We start from the raw sequence: 20361 nt of genomic DNA, 5'->3' as shown, positions 1-20361 counted from the left end.
AGTGTGGGTAGGTTGTAACTCAGTTGTAAATGAGTTAAATGGTCGTAAATAAATTGACGGGTTACAAGCATGTTGTAACAAATTTGTTGCCAGGTTAACTCGTTGAACTTATAAATGATACATTTTTTATATTTTTAATTCTAAACGCATCAACTAGTCTATTTATATTAGTAAAGCGAAGATTACTCGTTATTTAATCAATTTAGACATGTTAATTAAAACACAACCTGTATTGTATTAACCGGGCTAGATTTTTTAACACCTTCTTGTTTACTAACTTTGTTATTGTAACTAAGGTAGAAAAGTTGATGAACCCTTGAGCAAGGTGAAGGGCTCTTACTTAATTGGTTAAAGGACATCCTTTGGAATATGTATCAAGAGTCTCACCCAACCAACCCTTCCCCACTCCAACATTGAAGAGTCACCATTGGCTCCTTTGATAATAATTGAAACTTGAATCCACTTGCTAAAGAATTTTACTTGTTCCTTTCTCTTTGTTGGTAGTGTATATTTATTTCATTTTTTCTACACTAAATCAATAAACACTTTTTGATATTTTGAGCTATTAGTTATGTATATATTTAATTGAAAACTGAGTCGTATCTAATATTAAAATAAGTAAATTGTTACGACTCATATTATGAAAAAAAAAAAAACTTGTATCAAAATGCAGATAAAAATAAATGCATCACAACGTCCTCTTAAAAATTAAATAGAACACTATATTTTAATTTTAAAAGTTACAAAAGGAAAATAAAATAATTTTAATTTTAAAAGTTACAAAAGAAAAATAAAATAATATTGTATTATAAATAAAACATGAGAAAAATAAAAGTTACGAAAGAAAAATAAAATAATATTATATTATAAATAAAAACATGAGAAAAGTATAATGTAAATATTCAAAGAAAATCCTTTATAAATTCTTGATCAAATTTCAAAATTCTTGTTCTTGTTCAAATAAAATAAAATAAAATAATATTGTCTGATAAATAAAAACATGAGAAAAATAAAAGTTAAGATAGAAAAATAAAATAATATTAACAAACTATAAATAAACAACATTTGTATGCATAAAGGCGTGTAACTAATGCTTAGGGTGGTTTTAAAAAAAAAACTGATTGTTTCATTTTTAATTTAAAGCTATTTGTTTTTCTACTTATAACAGAAAAAGTTTTCATCTCTTGCAATTCAACCTTACAATTTTTGTACTTTCAACTTTGGTCCCCACACTTTTCATATTTCGCTGATTTTTCGTTTTAAATTTTGCGAGTTAACACGGCGTAACGTGTGTGTGGTTCAACATTTTAACATTTCGTTTTACGCTTCGTACTAAATTTTGCGAGTTAACACGGCTCAACGTGTGTGTGTGGTTCAACGTTTTTACGTTGTCTATCATTTCCATGTTTGACAGGTTCGTTACAACCTGTGGGGTCCTAAATCGACTTAATTATTATTTTTTATGTTTTACGTTGCAGTCTAATTTCTTTACATTAATACATCGTAACTTCAGTATTGGTTGTCGCTGACGGTGGTGTGGTATTGGTGCTATTCGGCACGGTTTTACGCCCCGCCGTATTGCAACGGTAAATCTAGTTATATTATAAATAAAAACATGAGAAAAATAAATACATGAGAAAAGTATAATGTAAATATTCAAAGAAAACCCTTTATAAATTCTTGATCAAATTTCAAAATTATTATTATTCTTCAAGAAAAAGAACTGCAAAGTGCAAAGGAGTATCAAATTACATCAAATCGATTTGTTCTTTCACAAAAACCAATTTTGATATCATCATCATCATCATCACACATTCAAATATTCAATATGATCATCTCATTGAAGCAAGCAATTTCAACAACCCCTAAATGCAGTTCCAAAATCACCGATCACAGAACAAATTCTCCAACAAAATCCCTCATTTTTTCCACACCCAAAATCAAGAAACTCTCAATTGTTACAAATTCAAAACCTTTGCATGTTTCTTCACTTCAATCTTTTGGGCCATTGAGAAAGTTTGAATCTTGTAAGGCATATGAAGCTGGTGGGGATGTTGTGGAGAATACTGAAGCTGCAAAAAGGGTGAAAATTGGGTTTTATTTTGCAACATGGTGGTTCTTGAATGTGATTTTTAATATTTATAATAAGAAGGTTTTGAATGCTTTTCCTTACCCTTGGTTGACTTCTACTTTGTCTCTTGCTGCTGGATCAGCTATTATGTTGGTTTCTTGGGCTTCTAAAGTGGCTGAACCACCCAATACTGATGTTGAGTTCTGGAAAGCTTTGTTCCCTGTAAGCAAGTTTTGGTCTTTTTAGGGTTTATGATCTGGGTTTTGCTTATTTGTGAACAAATTGATATGGGTATTGTTTAATGTGCTGTATATAGGGTTTATGGCATAGGTTTTGTTTCTTATTTCCTAGCTTAATATTTTTTGTTCTTTGATTGTTTTTTTTTTTTTTTTTTTTTTTTAACTAAATGTGGTTTCTTTTATGATTATTTTAGGGTTTATGATCTGGGTTTTGCTTATTTGTTCACAGAGCTTTGTTCCCTGTAAGCAAGTTTTGGGCTTTTTAGGGTTTATGATGTGGGTTTTGGTTATTTGTGGATAAATTGATTTGGGTATTGTTTGTTTGTGTTGCATTTAGGGTTTATGACATGGGTTTTGTTTCTTAATTCCTAGCTCAATCTTTTTGTTCTTTAATTGTTTTTTCCCTAAATGTGGTTAATATTATTTGAGGGTTTATAATCTGGGTTTTGCTTATTTGTTCACATATTGCTTTGGGTTTTGCTTATTTGTGAACAAATTGCTATGGGTTTTGCTTTGTTGTTCACATATTAATATGGGTATTGTTTGTTGTGTTTTTTTTTTTTTTGAACGGCTAATTTCTTTAATTCCGTCGTCTGTGGGACTTGAACCCAAGACCTTCCCCTTCCCAACCTAGGTGTTTTTAAAAGCTTTGCCTTTCACATATGAATATGGGTATTGTTCTTTGTGTTACATTTAGGGTTTATGACATGGGTTTTGTTTCCTACTTCCTAGCTTAATCTTTTTATTCTTTAATTGTTTAATTCTTAAATGTGGCTTCTTTATTTGTGTTTCTATGATTTGGGTATGTCTCCTTGACTCATATGTTACTAAAATTTAGGTAATTATGATTATTTTAGGGTTTATGATCTGGGTTTTGTTTATTGGTTCATAATTTGATTTGATTATATTTTTTATATATATTTTACTTCTGGGATTTATTTTTCAAATTCTTATTTCCTACAAATTATTTTGGTTTTGCTTCATGATTCACATAACAATTTTGGTATTCTTTATTGTGTTACATTTAAGGTTTATGACATGGGTTTTGTTTCCTACTTCCTAGCTTAATCTTTTTATTCTTTAATTGTTGATTTCCTAAATGTGGGTCCCATTAACTTATAAGTAACTAAAATGCAGGAAATTTATGAGTATTTTAGGGTTTATGATCTGGGTTTTCCTTGATTGTTCATAATTTGATTTAGTTGCTTAAGTCCCTAAATAGGGTGTTTTTTTTATTTGTTTGTGTTGGATAATTAGTTGATATAAATATAACAGGTTGCATTGGCACATACAATTGGTCATGTAGCAGCAACTGTAAGCATGTCTAAAGTTGCAGTTTCTTTCACACACATAATCAAAAGTGGTGAGCCTGCTTTTAGTGTGTTGGTTTCAAGATTCATATTAGGTGAAACGTTCCCAACGTCGGTTTACCTGTCTCTTTTACCAATCATTGGTGGTTGTGGTCTTGCCGCCCTTACCGAACTCAATTTCAACATGACCGGTAAGTACATAACTTGAATTATTAAAGTAAAAAGTTCTTTATTTTGCATAAAATATTTACATACTTTTTTGTTTGTCTCGTTATAGTCTTAGTACTTTTTTTGTACGTCCGAGCCATTAAGTCTTAGGAGATGGTTTTGTGTACCTTTTGGGTCATTTTCTTAAGAGTAAAATGCCATTTTCGTCCCTGAGGTTTGGCCAGTTTTGCGACTTTCATCCAAAGGTTTGTTTTTCCGCATCTGGATCCAAAAGGTTTGAAATCTTGCCATTTTCATCCGGCCCGTTAAGTCAGGGCCCAGGGGTATTTACGTCTTTTTTGTTAACTTAAAGGGCAATTCGGTCTTCTTCATGGGTAGTCGGTCTTTTTACATAAAGTGAAAAAGACCGAATTGGCCTGTATGTTAACAACAAAGTCGTAAATACCCCTGACTTAACAGAGAAAAATGGATGGAGTTAACGAGCCGGATGAAAATGACAAGATTTCAAACCTGTTGGATCCAAATGACAAGAGAAAAATGGATGGGTATTCGGTCTTTTTACATAAAGTGAAAAAGAACGAATTGCCATGAGTATTTCATATAAAATATTATCAATTTTGACAGCCTTTACTTTGCATAAAAATGACACAAGCGTGTCACGGAATCATCTTAGATGTACAACAATGACTTAAACAGGACAAACGAAAAAAATGGTTTCTAATGTGTGGATGCTGATTTTTTCAGGTTTTATGGGGGCTATGATATCCAATTTGGCGTTTGTGTTTCGAAATATATTTTCTAAAAGAGGCATGAAGGGAAAATCTGTTAGTGGGATGAACTATTATGCTTGTTTATCAATGTTATCACTTTTGATCCTCACACCATTTGCAATTGCGGTTGAAGGCCCAAAAATGTGGGCCGCTGGATGGCAAAACGCTGTTACTGAAATCGGGCCCCATTTTATATGGTAACCTTTTATTTTTCTTACATGCAATTTAGCGTGTTTAAATGAGATGTGCTTTTGACTTAAACTCACATTAGTTGGTTTATATTGTTTAAATAAACAAATTTCACTTCAAATAAATCGAGTATTTAAAGGTAAATTTAAGCTAACCTGTTTACATTTGAACACTATTTTTACTACCCTTTATTATGCATAGTTGTTAATAGCGCTCATAGCAATCGCTATAGCGAATAGCGTAGTGAAGCGCTCGTTCCTCGCTATCTGATTTTGGCGCCTTCATAGAGAGTAAATGGCGGGATTACAGTTTTTTTTTTTTTTTTTGTTTTAATATAAATAGCGATAAAATATACATATATAATAGCTGGATTTTAGGTTTTTTTTTGTTTGTTAAATATATGTATAGAATTACCGTATTTGGATATAATATACGTATAAAATGTTTCTAAAATTTTCTTCTAGTTGCTTGTCGCTATCGTCTGCTATTCGCAGTTAACAGCTATGATTATTCAATATCATACAAAAGACATTCAAGAATACAAAAATTTCAAAATAGTTGCATTGAATGCAAAGTTAGAGTTAGGGGGCGATCGCGTCTGCTAGCCCTTGCTTGTTGTGTAATGAAAGATGATCTATTTGCTTCTTCATTCTTTCATGCTTGTTTTTATTTCTTAATAAATGGCTTAAAGACGTTTTTACGTGGCTAATATATGTCTATAAATTATGATAGGTGGGTGGCGGCCCAAAGTATCTTCTATCATTTATACAATCAAGTTTCATACATGTCACTTGATGAAATTTCTCCCTTGACATTTAGTATTGGGAATACGATGAAACGTATATCTGTTATTGTTTCATCTATCATCATTTTCCATACGCCTGTGCAACCGATTAATGCTCTTGGAGCTGCAATCGCTATTTTTGGAACTTTCTTGTATTCTCAGGTACCCTCTTGCTTTCATTCTCATTATTTTATATTTGGGTAAATTACACTTTTCGTCCTTTATGTTTGTAGCAGGTTGCAATGGATAACCTTTAACTTTAATAATTACAGTCACAGTCCCTTATTTGCAAAACCTGTTACACCTTAGGTCCTTTGACCCTAACCTGGTTAAAAATTTCAGTTAAGTTAGGTCATTTGCAACCCATGTGAGGGCAAAACAGTCATTTAATAAAAATTTTATAGAAGTTTTTAAATTTTGATATTCATTTTTTTGTATTAAATGACTGTTTTTCCCTCATATGGGTTGCACATGACCTCACTTAACTGAAAGTTTTAACCAGGTTAGGGTCAAAGGACCTAAGGTGTAACAGGTTTTGCAAATAAAGGAGTGTGACTGTAATTATTAAAGTTAAAGGTCATCCATTGCAACCCGCTACAAACATAAAGGACGAAAAGTGTAATTCACCCTTACTTATTATTTTTTATATTTTTCAACAATCTTAAAACTATAGTAAATTCGCTAGTTTGATAGTATTATGGCTCGGGTGGACTAGATTCACTTGAGAAATTTGACCTATGTACTTTATAAATGGGTTGATTCAGGTTATGTTAAACTCGAATAGATCAAACAGGTAAACGTTAAAGTGTCTAAAAAATTGTTGAAAGGTTGAAAATCACCCAGCGTGTATCTTAAAAATACAGAAAACCTCGTAAATCAGTTATCAAACATTAGATAGTCTTGTATACACATTTTTATGAAAGGGTTGATTTGGGTTATGTTTAGTCAAACACATAATATAAAAATAGATTAAAAGACTTAACCAGACATGTGTCTTAAGTGTTTAACAGATCGAAAATCGCCTTAAACGTATTTTTATGCATAAAACAAAAAAAAACAATAGATTTTTATTGCAATAATATATATTTTTGGTGATCATATATGACACTAGTTATCTATAAAATGTGACATATGAGTCCAACCCGATCCAGTAGATATTAAAAATACCCATAAGCGGATTGAGAATAATTATTTCAAACTGATAAGCATTCTTGACTGTTTGGGTGAAAAAGAGGTTTAAGTTTATCTGCTTATTTTAGGGTGAAATAAGTTGTTTTCAGTAAGCAGATCAAGATTGCTTATTTTAAATCGGTTATTCTCGGTAGGTTCAAAATTACAAGCATACCCCTATGGTAAAATAACGTTTAGAAATTGAATTTACAAAATAATAAGTAAATTAAGATTTTAGGCTAGATGTCATTTCATACCTGATATCAAACCCTTCGGGCATCTATAATCCTTTTGGTTTTCTTGTTTCTTGAAAAACCGTAAGAATTTAAAGATTCATAAATTTTCATCTAAGCGCCTTGAAATACCCGGTGCCGTGGAGGAAAAGTTATGATTTTTGAGATGCTTTTGGTGTTTATAGTTAAACTTTATTTTTCAAGAAGTGATTATTTATATCTTTTAGAATAAAAAATGGGAAAAAAAAAACAAAAGAAATCTTGGTTACAGTTCTGCACCACTACAATGTGATAAGGTATGAGCCTGGAATATGCTTAAGAGTGTGTGTGTGTGTGTCTATATATATATATATCATAGTGCAAAAAGTATATCAGCTGGTTGTTTGACCATGTTTCGAAAGAAGTTACATGGTTGACCAGAAAAGTCAAACTTTGTAGTTGGTAAAACGGGTGGGTTGGGAACGGCTAACGGGTCAAAACACTGCTTGGCGACCCTATACGCGAAAGGCCAAAAACATTCATTTACTCGTGTTATCATTCTGTCTTTTGATCTTATTATCTTTTTAACGTTTTTATGTATTTTTTTTTTTATAATTTCTTTTCCGTTTATTTTGAAAAAGTCGAAGCAGTGAAGATCAAAGATGAAAGATTGAAGAATACAAGGTTGTAGTGTTGATAGTGATATGATCTTCATCCATGATTGCAGAACAAGGTGAGATAGCAGCAGCTTGTAGATAATAAAAATGGATGGGTAGTTATTTATTATTTTGATTTTCTATAGAAAGGATTAGACTTTTTTGCCCCCAGGCTTTTGGGTGGTAAGTGAAGTGAGTTTTGGTATTCTTTTCAATAAACATCGGCTAATTTGGTATTATTTTTTTTTTTTTCATAATTACAGCTTCTGATTACTTGATTAGCCTTCACACAAACATTCCTAATGCAGGCCCATTTTACCACATACATAGCCCATGAATTGCAATTATGGCCCATTAAGATAAATAAAAGAAATATAGGCCATCTTTTATATAAAAAATGTGTATATATAAATGAAAAGGAGAACAAAATGAGAAGATAGCATTTCAATTAATGTTGTTAGAACATAAAATTTCAAATTTGAATTGAGACTTTATACACATGAAAGTGGTTGACAACTTGTATTTCTCTAAAAAAAAATTCTTATTATTTTTTCTATTTAAAAATGGTACTTTTATATATTTCTTAATATTACAATAAATATATCTAAGGTTTATGTAATATATAGAAACGGGTTCAGGAGAAAACGGCAAAAAGTGTGAGAACGGTGAGAACGCATCATGGCCTAACACGTGACGCGGGGCATGATCAGGGTCCGAGGGGTTTTTTTGTCTTTTTAGTATTTTTCTCCTTTCCCGATTTTCGCGTTTGACATGCTGCTTTATTTTTTGCGTGCAAGATAATTTTGACGTTATCTAGAATTATTAATTATTTGGCGTTTTACTGTTTTTCTCAGATTTCTTCTCGTTGAATTAATTGTTTTTGTGTCACATAGTTAATTTTTTGGCGTGATGGCTTTTTCCATGTCATTTTTTGGCGTTTTGTACCTTTTTGTTAATAATTGATTACCATAGATTAATATTTTATAAAATTACAATAATACGAAATCAAAATAAACTAATAGTCTTCTGTAGGTGGGATTACATTAGAGATGTACCCATCACTTTGTTCATCACTTTCTTCAGATTCTTCATCATCAAATTTCATATTTGCGTATAACGCCATTAGCTCGTCCATCTCTTCTTTGCTGCAGCCTATTCTTGAATATCACTGCATCCTTGGATTTTGGATCGTTTGAAGGTGCTAAATCACAGAGTTGTTCAATGATAGATAACAACCTTGTCTTCAACATTTCTTCCATTGGCCTTGAATATTGCACCTCATTTTTATAAGTCACTTCAAGCGTTCCTTCTTCCTCATACAATACCCAACTGCTAAGTTTTGGCATAGGAGTATCGTCAATATCGTCATCATTTTCTGCCGAAAATTTTCTCTTCGGTCTTTTTATTACAGTTCTGGTTTTTTCACAATCGTTGTCTATTGGAACCCCAAGGGCCATGATATCCTTCTGAACCTTTTCATTCATTCCAAGCATGACTTTGATTGTCTTTACCTTTACCCTTTTCCTATCAGAGAACTTTATGATGAATCATTGCTCTTTCCTTTCAAACCTCCATGCAATAACCTTAGCAATTTTTAAAGTTTTTGGCGTTTTGGACAATATGTGGCGTTTTAGTCAAATTTTTTGGCGTGTTTGAGCTTGTGTTCTCATGGTCTTCTTTTATATTGATTTTTTTTCCCGCGTATGACAGGTAATTGTAATTATGGCGTTTTGAAAAAGATAAATAAATTTAATTCCCCAAGAATTTTTGCTTTTAATATAATAAATGTTAGTAATTATGTTTTCCGTCGTTTCATTTTACTGTTTTTTGCAATTTACCGTGTTTTGTTTTCAGACTCAACTGTTTTTATGGTGTAACACGTCAAATCTTGACGGCTGTAATTATGGCGTTTTGTTTTCCAATGGCGGTTAGATAACAACTGGACTTCTTTTGTTTTATATTCTTTGCACATTGTTTCACGCTTTTTTTATAATAATAGTTGTTCAAAATAATTTTATTATAGTTTGGTAGTTTTTTGGGGGCGTTTTTATGGCGTGATGGCGTTTTACAAGCATTTGCTCATTTTGGCGTTTTATTATATTTTTCATTATAGTATTAATATTCTTTTTTTGTTTATTAACTGAAATTAGAAAACAGACAACAGTTAAAGAAAATTAAAGAAAAAAAACAAGTAGAAGAAATTTATGATTTAAATCTTCAGTGTCACCGGTCTCTTTTTTTCTTTTGAAACTGCAAGAACTTTAACAAATAAATGGCGTTTTGGGTTTGGCGTTGTTTATTTTCTTTGTTCATGTGTTGAAGTGTCTTTGTGGATGTTGGAGACATAGATCGACCCCGTGTGGGTGGATGCTATCTGCCCGTCGTCTTCATTATAATTATTGAGGCCAAAGTAGCATTTTCACTGGTATAGGTCTCTTCTTATCATCCAAACCTTCTTCAAGAACAAAGATGACAGTATGACATATTGGTGTCATCAGTCCCTCTTTTTCAATTTTGTCCATCTCATGCAGCAAAATCTTACTACACTCACATAATAAATCATTCAGCGAAACTTCATTGCAGAACATTACTGAGTATCAAAGAAAAGATGTTTGCCATAGTTGTATTTTTTGGCGTTTTACATTGAATTGTATTTTTTTTTAGCAACCATTGTGTTTTTTGCGTGTTTTTTTGGTGTGATACACAGAAGGTGGTGAGACGTTTCTATTTATAGATTTTTTTGCGCGTAGTTTAGGCGGGATATTATTTTTGTAACAAAAAATGTAATTAACATTTATCTGGATGTAAGGTTTGGCGTTATATATTATGGCGTTTCATATTTTGTGACATTTTTGTAGCCAGAGAGCTTAAATAAAAACACAGGAAAAAGTACGCAGTGATAAAATTGGCGTTTTGTATTTATTTGGCGTTTTATTTTTCAATGGCGTTTTATGTGAGAAATGGTGTTTTACCTTTTTTACCCTTAATGAAGCGCGTCCACGTAATAAAGGTGATGTTATTTACAAAAATGCCACCGCACCAATCTAGTCCATAGATTGTTTTGATCGAACGATCCATAAGCGTTCTCACACTTTCTACCGTTTTCTCTAAATCCCGACCCGTAATATATAAATGTTTTTAAATATAACTATGGTGTCGTGTGGTTTTTTAATCCAATTTGACCAGTAAACCAGTAGCGTGACTATTTGATAATCGATCTCGTTTTCTATTTGAATAACATTATGAAGTACGCAGAGTCGTTCCTATGTTTTCGGAGGCCGTAAGCAAACTACAAAGTGGAGGCCCAATTTCGTTATTGACTAACATTAGAGGTGCAAAAATCGGGTTTTTCTAATACCCAATTTCGGGAACCGAACCGTGTTTCGGTATGATCGGGTATTAGAAAATCTAGTTTTTAGATACCTAGACATTAATACCCTGTTTTCTATTTTTTACACAATATAAATCTATTTTATTTTTTAATTTGCTTTGTATTTGATAAAAATACTTGAAATAATTACAGTATCACAACTTTATTTAATTAATATATCTCAGTCTTTCGTTTAATGTCACTAGAATGATGCGCCAAAAGGAAAAAAATATATTGCTTATGAGTCTTTTGTTTAATGTCACCAGAAGGATGCGTCAAAAGGGAAAAAAAAATACTTTGCTTATGAGATTCGAGCTAGGGTCTTTACAAGACTAGGGCAGAACTAATACCACTACACTAGCAAAGTGAATAGATCTATAGGATCAAAACAATTATATATTATTTATCATTTTTATATTAAATGGAGGCCCTAAAAAATTGAAGGCCCTAGGCTCGAGCCTAGGTTTTGATAAGCATTGGGCCGGCCTGGAAGTACGAGAACAAAAGAAATCCATTGAAAAGAGTTAGCCTTTTTAACACTCGTTGATAACCTTTTCAATTCAACAAGTGTAGGAGTTAGAGTCGAGTCAAAATGGTCAAACCAAGTAGATCTATGTTGGGTTGAACCGTGGTTGCCTATTCTAGCTCCACCTGGTTCAAGTGTTTGGACCATTTACAAGTAAAAGACACCGAGTTTGCTAGTAAAGGTCTATAACGGGTTCCCCTATGTTTAGGTTAGGTTGAAGAGACCACGGTAAGTTGAAAAGTCTAGCCGTGATGAATTTGAAGATCTTGTTCACGTTAATATTGTGTGTCGCGCTTGAGAAAAATAGCGTCGCTTTCATTGCCTTTGCATATGCCCGTGCCTGCCACGTCATCAACGAGATTTTTATATGTATAATGCATTATTGAGGAAATCAAAAAAATTAAACAATTTCACAATGTCTTACTTGAGATGCAACAGTCCATTGTAGATCTGGTGGTAGCCTTACAAAATCATCAAACTTGGTTCCTATCAATATAGGAATTGCATTCTGCATGCAACAATTTAATTTTGAATACTGATACAAAATTTGAAAAGTAATATTATATCATTTTATTTTATTTTATTTTATATTTAATTTGATCGTTGTGGTTGATGCATTTTTTTTCTATTCGTCTTAAGGGCGAGTAAAGTTGCCCATGAACTACTCTATACCAGCTCGCTACAAACTCGAATTGAACTGAACTTAAACGAACTAGAGCCTAAATTAGAGCCTACTTAATAAACAAATTCGAGCCCAAGTTTGCTCACGACCTAAACGGGCCTGTATGTGTGTATAATGTTATATAATAAATAAATAGTTCACTACATGCCAAATCTTATATTTATGAAAACAAATAATAAATATTCATTATGTGCATAAAATTATAATCATAAACATATATAAAAAAATACGTATATATGCATCAACATCATATGTATTTTTTTTAGTTTTTCAGTTATAAAATTTCTAAAAAGTATATTTAGAAAATGACAAAAAAGAAAGTAGTGACACGTATATTCCCTAACCTGACGATGATGAACAATGGCCCAAGATGGTGAAATTATTCCCCTACACGTTTCTTTAATTTATTTTATATTATTATAAATAACATATAATAGTAAAAAAAAATTTCACACTTGAAATATGATCATATTCAGGGCCGGCTTTGGGCTCGGCAAACCCATACCGACGCCCGAGGCTCAAAATTTTAGAGGGCCCGAAAAGTCTTTATAAGCTTGTATATATTTATTAAATTATATATTTAGTATATTTATCCTTTTATTATGCAAAAAAGTATTGGTTGTGTAGTGGTAAAAACCATCTCAAAATAATGCAAAGGTCTCAAGTTCTAGTCTTTTCTCCATCACTAAGTTTTTATTTTTATAATTCATTTACCTTTAACCATAATTTTGGGCCCAATTCTTTTCGTCGCCCGAGGCCTTAATTTTTTCAAGAGTTTTCGGGGACGGCTCTGATCATATTATAATATAAAATCACATGTAACAATCTGAGTCACACTTGATAAAATCAAACAAGTAAAAAAGGGGAATTCTACAATATTTGTCTAGTAGTTTTTTTTTTTTTTTTTTTGCATAATTTTTTTTTTCCAATAGTAAAAATATGAATAATTTTTTTCATACCTTATTCCATTTTCTTGCTTGCATGTACCATCCTAGCACACTGAAAATGCAAGAAGATTAAACACAAATAATTGTTTAAAAACTTATTCCTAACAATTTAAATAAGTTTACATAAAATAAATATTTTACTTGTGTAGGGTGCATCGGCTCGTTAGATCGAACATAAACAGAATCGCCACCGCGTCTTTGCACGCTATAGGAACTTGATCGTTTGACCTTCGGTCGCCTACATTTATATATTTTTGTTTAACAAGAATTGGTCATTTAATATTTTTAAGAGATTCGAGAAAGTAATAAAGAATTAAACTAAATAACAAGGTGGGATAAATCTTATGGACCATTAGGTTTTGGGTTCGATTCCTACAAGTGGGTTTTTCCCAAATTTATTGGGTTTCCTCCTGAATTAGTGTATAGGCGTTATAGCTCAGTGGAGATGGATATGATCGAGTGGTTTCGCTGGTGACACGATAATACTTCAGTGGTCCGACAGTGATCCAAATTTATCGTTAAAAAAAGTAATAATAATAACAAGAATGTAAAATTAGTTACCTCCAACGTCCCAAATACTAAAAGCAATCCTTGCTCCACCAAACGACAACGTTTTGTCCATTAAATTTAAACCAGCCATCTCCAAGCTTTCATTCTCTTGTTCATCTCCAATGTATTTAATCTTGAAAATATGAAAATAGAAAAATGGCGATTTTAAAGATTAAATTTTGTAACTCAAAGATAAAAAACAACAACCAACTAATTCATTAATTTCTGTTTTTCATTAATAATCTTGAGAAAATACAAAAATATTTAAAATCATTTCTGCTTTTCATGTATAATCTCGAAAATATACAAAAAAAAGCTAAATTAAAATATTAATCTCTCCTCAAAATTGGATATTTCGTCAACCCCTTGGTTCGGACTTGGAGTCGGAGTCAGAGGAGGAGGATGATGTTATGGAGGAGCTAGAGGAAGGTGAAATTGGAATGAATGATGAAAATCCAGTTAATCGTCAGGAGGTGGCCGGAAAAAATGGCCGGCCGGAGGAGGAGACGATGAGTGGCGATCAGGCGGAGAAGTCAGACCAACCGGTGGAAACTGAGAAGACGGGAGATTTCCAAGAGTCTGGGGAAGCCCAAGGGGTGAACTCGTTCAACGAGAAGGGGGAAGAGATCAACGTGCATGGGGAAGTGGAGAAGGCGGCCAGTGGTAAGGAAGTCAACGAGGCCCAAGTGGAAAATATTGGGAGCCCAAATATGGTCTCTAGTGGTGGGCCAGCTTATGTTAATACACAGGAGTTGGGGATGGGGCCCAATGCAGGTATTAGGGAGGCTAAAACTGGGCCTAATGGAGCTATAGGTGGTACAGGCCAAGCCCAGTCCCAATCTCGTGGGAAAAGAAGTAGAGATATCCGTAGCCCTCCTTCAATTGGCTCTACTCAAGGCCCCTCTCAGAGATTGTTTAGTCAGTATAATAATCCTCACATTGATCCGATAGATCTGAATACGCCAGCAAGGGAGAAAGTAGGCAATTCGGTGGACGATGGTGCGGCTCATAGGGATCTTCCTATCCCTACTGCTAATCCACAGGTAATACAGGGGAGCGGAGGCGGTGACTTGACTGAAAGATCTGATGGTGTCGGTGCAATCGAGGTCGATGTGCAGAATGCTCTTATGGAAGAAGTTGAATCAACGGTCAGGGTTGGGGCGTTTATTGGGGTGGACCTCAATGGTTTCATTCCAGCAACCGAACAACTGATTATAGATGAAGGTGTGTCAATTGGTCAAAGATGAATTGTCTATCAATTAATTTACGGGGGGTGAGGAACTGCCGAAAGACGGATTGGATTCGGGGGTTGAAATTAAGCTATGGTGTCCATTTTATCGCAATTCAGGAAACGAAATTACAAGATGCGGAGTCCTTTAAGTTCAGTCAATTCTGGGGTAGAGCTGAATACAAACTAGCGGTGGAGAATTCACAAGGGAGATCTGGGGGGCTAGCATGTATATGGTGTCCGGCGGTTTTCAGAAGCGTGGATGTTATCCATAACAGGTACTTTATTGTTGTTTCTGGATTTTTGGTACAAACGGGCTGCAAAGTTAATTATATGAATATATATGCACCGAATGATCCACTTAGTAGGAGAGGGTTATGGGCAGAGATTTTAGAAGTTAAGAATTCTTTGGAAGGAATGTGGGTTTTAATGGGTGACTTCAACGAGGTTAGGGATGCAGGAGAGCGGTTAAATTCTGATTTCATAGAAGCCAATGCGGATGCATTTAATCATTTTATTCTCTCTGCCGGGTTGGTGGAGTATAATATGGGAGGGGGCAATTTCACATATATTTCTGATAATGGGGAGAAGTTAAGCAAACTAGACCGATTCCTGGTGTGTGTGGGCTTCAGGGAGAAATGGCCAAATGCTACGGTGCTTGCCTTGGATAGGGTAGCGTCGGACCATCGGCCTATAGTTCTATGTACTGCTCAATCAGATTTTGGGCATATTCCTTTCAGATTCTTTAATTCCTGGTTCGAGTTACCTGGATTCCTTGATTTTGTGTTACAAAGGTGTCGTGTTTTCACTTTTTCGGGCCCGGAAGACCTTGCTATGGCTATAAAATTGAGGTGGTTGAAAAATAAGATCAAAGAGTGGTTGAAAGTGGATAAAGAAAATAAAGAAGGTATGTATGATTCGAAAAAAAGAAGGTTGGCTATTATTGAAAATCAGGCAGAAGAGAGAATGTTAGTAGAAGAGGAGTTGGATGAGAGAGCGGAATGTAGGAATTTTATGGCTGAATTTGAAAGATTAAAACAATTAGACTTGAGGCAAAAATCCAGATCAAAGTGGGCGATAGATGGGGATGAAAATTCCGCTTTTTTCCATAATATAATCAATTCTAATATTAGTACAAATCGCTTAAATGGATTAATGGTGGATGGTGTTTGGATTACGGACCCTTTGGTTATCAAGGAATCCCTGTTTGGATTCTTCCGCCAACAGTTTTCGGAGCCTATGGATGCTAGACCGGAATTGGTATGTCCGAATCTGGCTACCATTTCGGATTCTGACGCTATGATGCTAGAAAGCCCCTTTACAGTGGACGAAATCAAAACAGCGGTGTGGGATTGTGATGGTGACCGTGCCCCTGGGCCGGACGGATTTAATTTCAAGTTCATTAAAAGGTGTTGGGACGTTTTTCGAGATGATCTAGTTAAGTTATTCGGAAAATTCTATGAGGAGGGTTCGCTGAATTCGTGTTGTACATCCTCCTTTATCGCATTAATCCCGAAAGTCAAGGATCCGACGAGTCCGAAAGACTTTAGACCTATAAGTCTTATAGGTGTTATCAACAAAGTCATATCGAAAGTACTGGTGAATAGACTTAAAGGCGTAGTGGGCGGTTTGATATCGGAGCAGCAGTCGGCATTTCTGGCAGGGAGGAATATCATGGATGGTCCACTAATTCTTAATGAAGTTCTTAGTTGGTTAAAAAAGGCTAAAAGGTCTGCTATGTACTTTAAAGCAGACTTAAATAAGGCATATGATTCAGTTAATTGGGCTTTCCTTGACTCGATTATGTCCCAGATGAAGTTTCCAAATCGATGGAGAGCCTGGATTATGGCGACTTTACGTACGGCCAGAGCGTCAGTCTTGGTGAATGGTTCGCCTACCCGAGAATTTGAATGTACAAGGGGACTTCGGCAAGGTGACCCGTTATCTCCTTTCTTATTTGTTATTGTAATGGAAGCACTTACCGGTATAATGAAAAAGGCAACCTCGGCTGGTCTGTTTAATGGGATAAAAGTAACGAATGAGGGGCCTTATTTGTCACACTTGATATACGCGGATGACGTCGTGTTCATTGGGGAGTGGTCTATAGTAAATGTAAATAATTTGAGGCGGATTCTGAGGTGTTTCTACTTAGCTTCAGGATTAAAAGTCAATCTCGACAAATGTAGTATATATGGCGTGGGGGTAAATGAGGGGGAAGTAGAAGCAATGGCACAAGTCTTGAAGTGTAGAAAAGGTACGTTCCCTTTTAAACACCTCGGTCTATTGGTAGGTGCTAATATGAACTTGGCGCGAAATTGGAAACCGGTGATTGATACTTTTAAAAATAGATTATCCTTATGGAAAGCGAAAACATTGTCATATGGGGGGCGTATTACATTGATAAAGTCCGTGCTTAATGCTTTACCAACATACTACTTATCCTTGTTCAAGGCGCCGGTTAAAGTAATAGACGCTTTGGATAGGATCCGTAGGGTCTTCTTTTGGGGAGGATCGGAAGAGAAAGCTAGAATGAATTGGGTTGCGTGGGATAGAACAATTGCACCAATTGAATACGGGGGGTTGGGCTTCGGATCGCTAAAGGATTCTAATTTAGCCATGTTAGCAAAATGGTGGTGGAGGTTTAGGTCGGAAAAAACGGGCTTATGGCGTAGGGTAGTGTGGGCTATTCATCATAACGCGAGGGTGTGGAAGAGTATCCCGGAGAAAATTTCTGTTGCTGGACCGTGGAAGAACATATATAATATCTGGCGACCTTTGTTAGAAGCTAACATTGATATAAAAAACGCATTTTCAGTAGTGGTGGGAAATGGTAACAATACGGAATTCTGGTTGGATAGTTGGATCGACCCGGAACCTCTATATATCAAGTACCCGGCCCTATTCAAGGAGGAGCAGGTTAAAAACTGTTTGGTTTCCGATCGCTGGTCCATTACAGGCGGTTACCCGGTATGGATCTGGGCCTGGTCTAGACCGGTTCTCGGCCCAGATGCTGCGGTTCAGTTTCAGCAGCTAACGGCATTGTTGAGAAACGTGACTTTGTCCGCGGCTGCAGATTATTGGAAATGGAGGTATGAAGATGCTGGCGTCTTTTCGGTTGCTGGCATTAAAAAACTGTTAAGTTCGGCTGGACGCGGCAGCCCCGGAGATGCATTCGAATGGAATAACTGGGTCCCTAAAAAAGTTAGTATAGTAGCTTGGCGGGCAGAAATGGAAAGGCTTCCAACTAAATGCGCGTTGGCAAGGAGGAACGTACCAGTTCAAGATCAAATGTGTGTGTTTTGCGGCGAGTACGGTGAATCGAGCGATCATGTTTTTGTATCGTGCCATTTCGCACAAATGGTTTGGCTGAACTTGGCGGGTTGGTTTAAGCTACAACCGGTTATAACGTTTGGAATAAAGGATCTTCTCATACTACATGATCTCAGCTCGGGCTTGCGGAAAAAGAAAGCCATTCATGCCGTAGTATTGGTGGCCTTTTGGTGTATTTGGAAGCTAAGGAACGAGATAGTTTTCAGACAGGCGGCCCCAAATCTCATAAGAACTCTGGATGAAATAAAGTCGGTGGCATATTTATGGATCAAAAATCGAGCTAAGGCACCAACATTAACATGGGAAGATTGGAGTCGGTTTAATCTAGGGCGTTTATGATGTAGTAGAGATATTGTGTTTTGGTTTGGCTTGAGTGTGTAATGTAATTTGGTGTACTTTTTTGGTGTGTAGCATCTTGCTACCGGGTAATAAAAATTTTTTCTGTCGGCCGTTCAAAAAAAAAAACAATAGCCGTATTTCTATAAAAATAGGTATTTGGCTTTTTGTTCATACTTAACCTTGAAAGAAACGATAATATACAAAAAATAAAAAAAAATCCCATGATTGTCATCTTTGTCAACTCCATAACAAAACTAAATTAAATATAATAATATACATAAAACCATATCGTATTTTTTTTAAATGGCCAACTAAAATATTGTATTAAAGCTATATCAATGTTTTAAAAACCGGCATTAAATCTATATCAATGTTTTAATGATCGGATCAAACGGTTTATTGCTTCATTACATCGGCTCTCTCATAAATCATCTGTAGTGACGGTTTTCCACCGGTTTTGTGACTTTTGTCCAATTCACTCAAAACTCATGCATGTTTATATCAAGACTATTAGCTAGGAACCGAATGGGTAACATCAGTCCGGTCTGGTTTTCAAAACACTAATTGTTGATCATAAGTCATAATTAATTTAAAACTAAAATTGAAAAATTCAACTAAACCCATATGAATGAACTAAATTAAATTACAAACAAAAAATGCCTTATCTAAATAATAAAAATAATTAAAAAAAAAGGTAAAAACTCACCATGAAACTTGTTTTTCCAATTTGACAATCACTCAATAAACTTATCTTGAGAGTAACTAAATCTGAATCTGTATCTATATCTTTATCATAGCTATTGCAACTGGTGGCAATGTTATCCACGTCATCACCGGATTCCGGTTCTTCCACCGGAAAAGATTGCCGGCGAGACAATCTCCGGTACCGGAGTGGTTTCCCTATAGAACAAGCAAGACATCTATCCCACATGAACTTTAAAAGTTGTCTAAAAACTGAAACCTTTTGGAGTAAAAGACTCCACCGGACATCCAACCGGACAATTTTCCGGCCAACTTGAGTTATATTTCCGGTAGCTTCATGAAAGTACAAAGTTCCATCTTGGTGTCTCATAGTGTGTGTGAATTTTTGTGTGTGTTTACGTGTAATTTATGGGTATGACTTGAAGGGGTACATGGTTGACATGGACTATTGTTTTTTTTAATGACAATATAGTCCAAAAGCCGGCTTCTTGTTTGAGAAGATGTGAGGGTATTTTGGTCATTTTAGTTAATAACATATTTAGTCTTTTAGTTTTCTTTGTTTGCTCATATGGTCATATCTTTCTGAAAGTAGCAAAAAAGCCCCCTTGACGTCTACGAAAGTAGATGTAGACGTAGACGTATGGTCTCTACATGAATGGTATCGTCAGTCGTATCATACGCCCTATTTAGTGGCGGATCCAAGAATTTTTTCCACCTAGTTCCTTTTGGTAGATTTTCACTAATTCTCACTATTTTTTTTAAATCATACAAAATTTCCACTTTTTCATTTTTCCAAACCGAGAGGTTCCCAGAAACCCCCAAAACACCCCTGGATCCACCACTGACCCTATTACAATGAGCTTGTTGAGGGTATGGAAATTGAAGGGTGTATGAGGTGAAAATGATTTACAATGAACACAATGACAATTATAGAGTTGTCTGATTGGATTGAATATGTGAGAGATATCTTTATCTTACGTGACGCAATCTTTTTCTTTTTTTAGTAGTTTGACTTTGGTTCCTTTATTTGATTATCTGAAGCGATCATGACTTCATCACTGACACACTAAACATGCATATGTTGTTAACATGATTTCATCGTATTAGTTGTGTGTTTTA

At 34.7% G+C, this 20361-nt stretch overlaps 2 protein-coding genes and 1 long non-coding RNA gene across 3 annotated transcripts; 1 reads left to right on the top strand and 2 right to left on the bottom strand.

The window, feature by feature from the left end:
- Nucleotides 1-1682: 1682 nt before the first annotated feature.
- Nucleotides 1683-7124, bottom strand: LOC110873638. Its single transcript, XR_002555315.2, has 3 exons — nucleotides 6959-7124; nucleotides 2174-2291; nucleotides 1683-2072 (listed from the first exon to the last, which is right to left on the bottom strand). It is a non-coding gene; the product is annotated as an uncharacterized LOC110873638 (long non-coding RNA).
- Nucleotides 1715-7808, top strand: LOC110873637 (glucose-6-phosphate/phosphate translocator 1, chloroplastic). Its single transcript, XM_022122612.2, has 5 exons — nucleotides 1715-2293; nucleotides 3586-3811; nucleotides 4533-4755; nucleotides 5480-5693; nucleotides 7555-7808. The coding sequence occupies exons 1-5, from the start codon at nucleotides 1829-1831 to the stop codon at nucleotides 7564-7566; spliced, it is 1140 nt and encodes a 379-aa protein (XP_021978304.1). The 5' UTR covers nucleotides 1715-1828; the 3' UTR covers nucleotides 7567-7808.
- A 3727-nt stretch (nucleotides 7809-11535) lies between these two features.
- On the bottom strand, nucleotides 11536-19677 carry LOC110873636 (septum-promoting GTP-binding protein 1). Its single transcript, XM_022122611.2, has 6 exons — nucleotides 19247-19677; nucleotides 13656-13776; nucleotides 13236-13332; nucleotides 13107-13146; nucleotides 11890-11973; nucleotides 11536-11805 (listed from the first exon to the last, which is right to left on the bottom strand). The coding sequence occupies exons 1-6, from the start codon at nucleotides 19610-19612 to the stop codon at nucleotides 11638-11640; spliced, it is 876 nt and encodes a 291-aa protein (XP_021978303.1). The 5' UTR covers nucleotides 19613-19677; the 3' UTR covers nucleotides 11536-11637.
- Nucleotides 19678-20361: the final 684 nt, after the last annotated feature.

The sequence above is a fragment of the Helianthus annuus genome, chromosome 8 (genome assembly GCF_002127325.2).
Source record: "Helianthus annuus cultivar XRQ/B chromosome 8, HanXRQr2.0-SUNRISE, whole genome shotgun sequence".
NCBI classification, from domain to species: domain Eukaryota; kingdom Viridiplantae; phylum Streptophyta; class Magnoliopsida; order Asterales; family Asteraceae; genus Helianthus; species Helianthus annuus.
This window is presented reverse-complemented; position numbering and strand designations above follow the sequence as displayed.

What these genes read in the sequence shown, in the direction of transcription:
- LOC110873636 (XM_022122611.2), bottom strand. Translation starts at nt 19,612, where the DNA reads ATGAGACACCAAGATGGAACTTTGTACTTTCATGAAGCTACCGGAAAT. An exon ending in AGCCGATGCACCCTACACAA is followed by an intron (nt 13,147 to 13,235) that starts GTAAAATATTTA and finishes TTGCATTTTCAG; the next exon opens with TGTGCTAGGATGGTACATGC. An exon ending in AAGCAAGAAAATGGAATAAG is followed by an intron (nt 11,974 to 13,106) that starts GTATGAAAAAAA and finishes TGTTGCATGCAG; the next exon opens with AATGCAATTCCTATATTGAT.
- LOC110873637 (XM_022122612.2), top strand. Translation starts at nt 1,829, where the DNA reads ATGATCATCTCATTGAAGCAAGCAATTTCAACAACCCCTAAATGCAGT. An exon ending in TCTGGAAAGCTTTGTTCCCT is followed by an intron (nt 2,294 to 3,585) that starts GTAAGCAAGTTT and finishes TAAATATAACAG; the next exon opens with GTTGCATTGGCACATACAAT. An exon ending in ATCGGGCCCCATTTTATATG is followed by an intron (nt 4,756 to 5,479) that starts GTAACCTTTTAT and finishes AAATTATGATAG; the next exon opens with GTGGGTGGCGGCCCAAAGTA.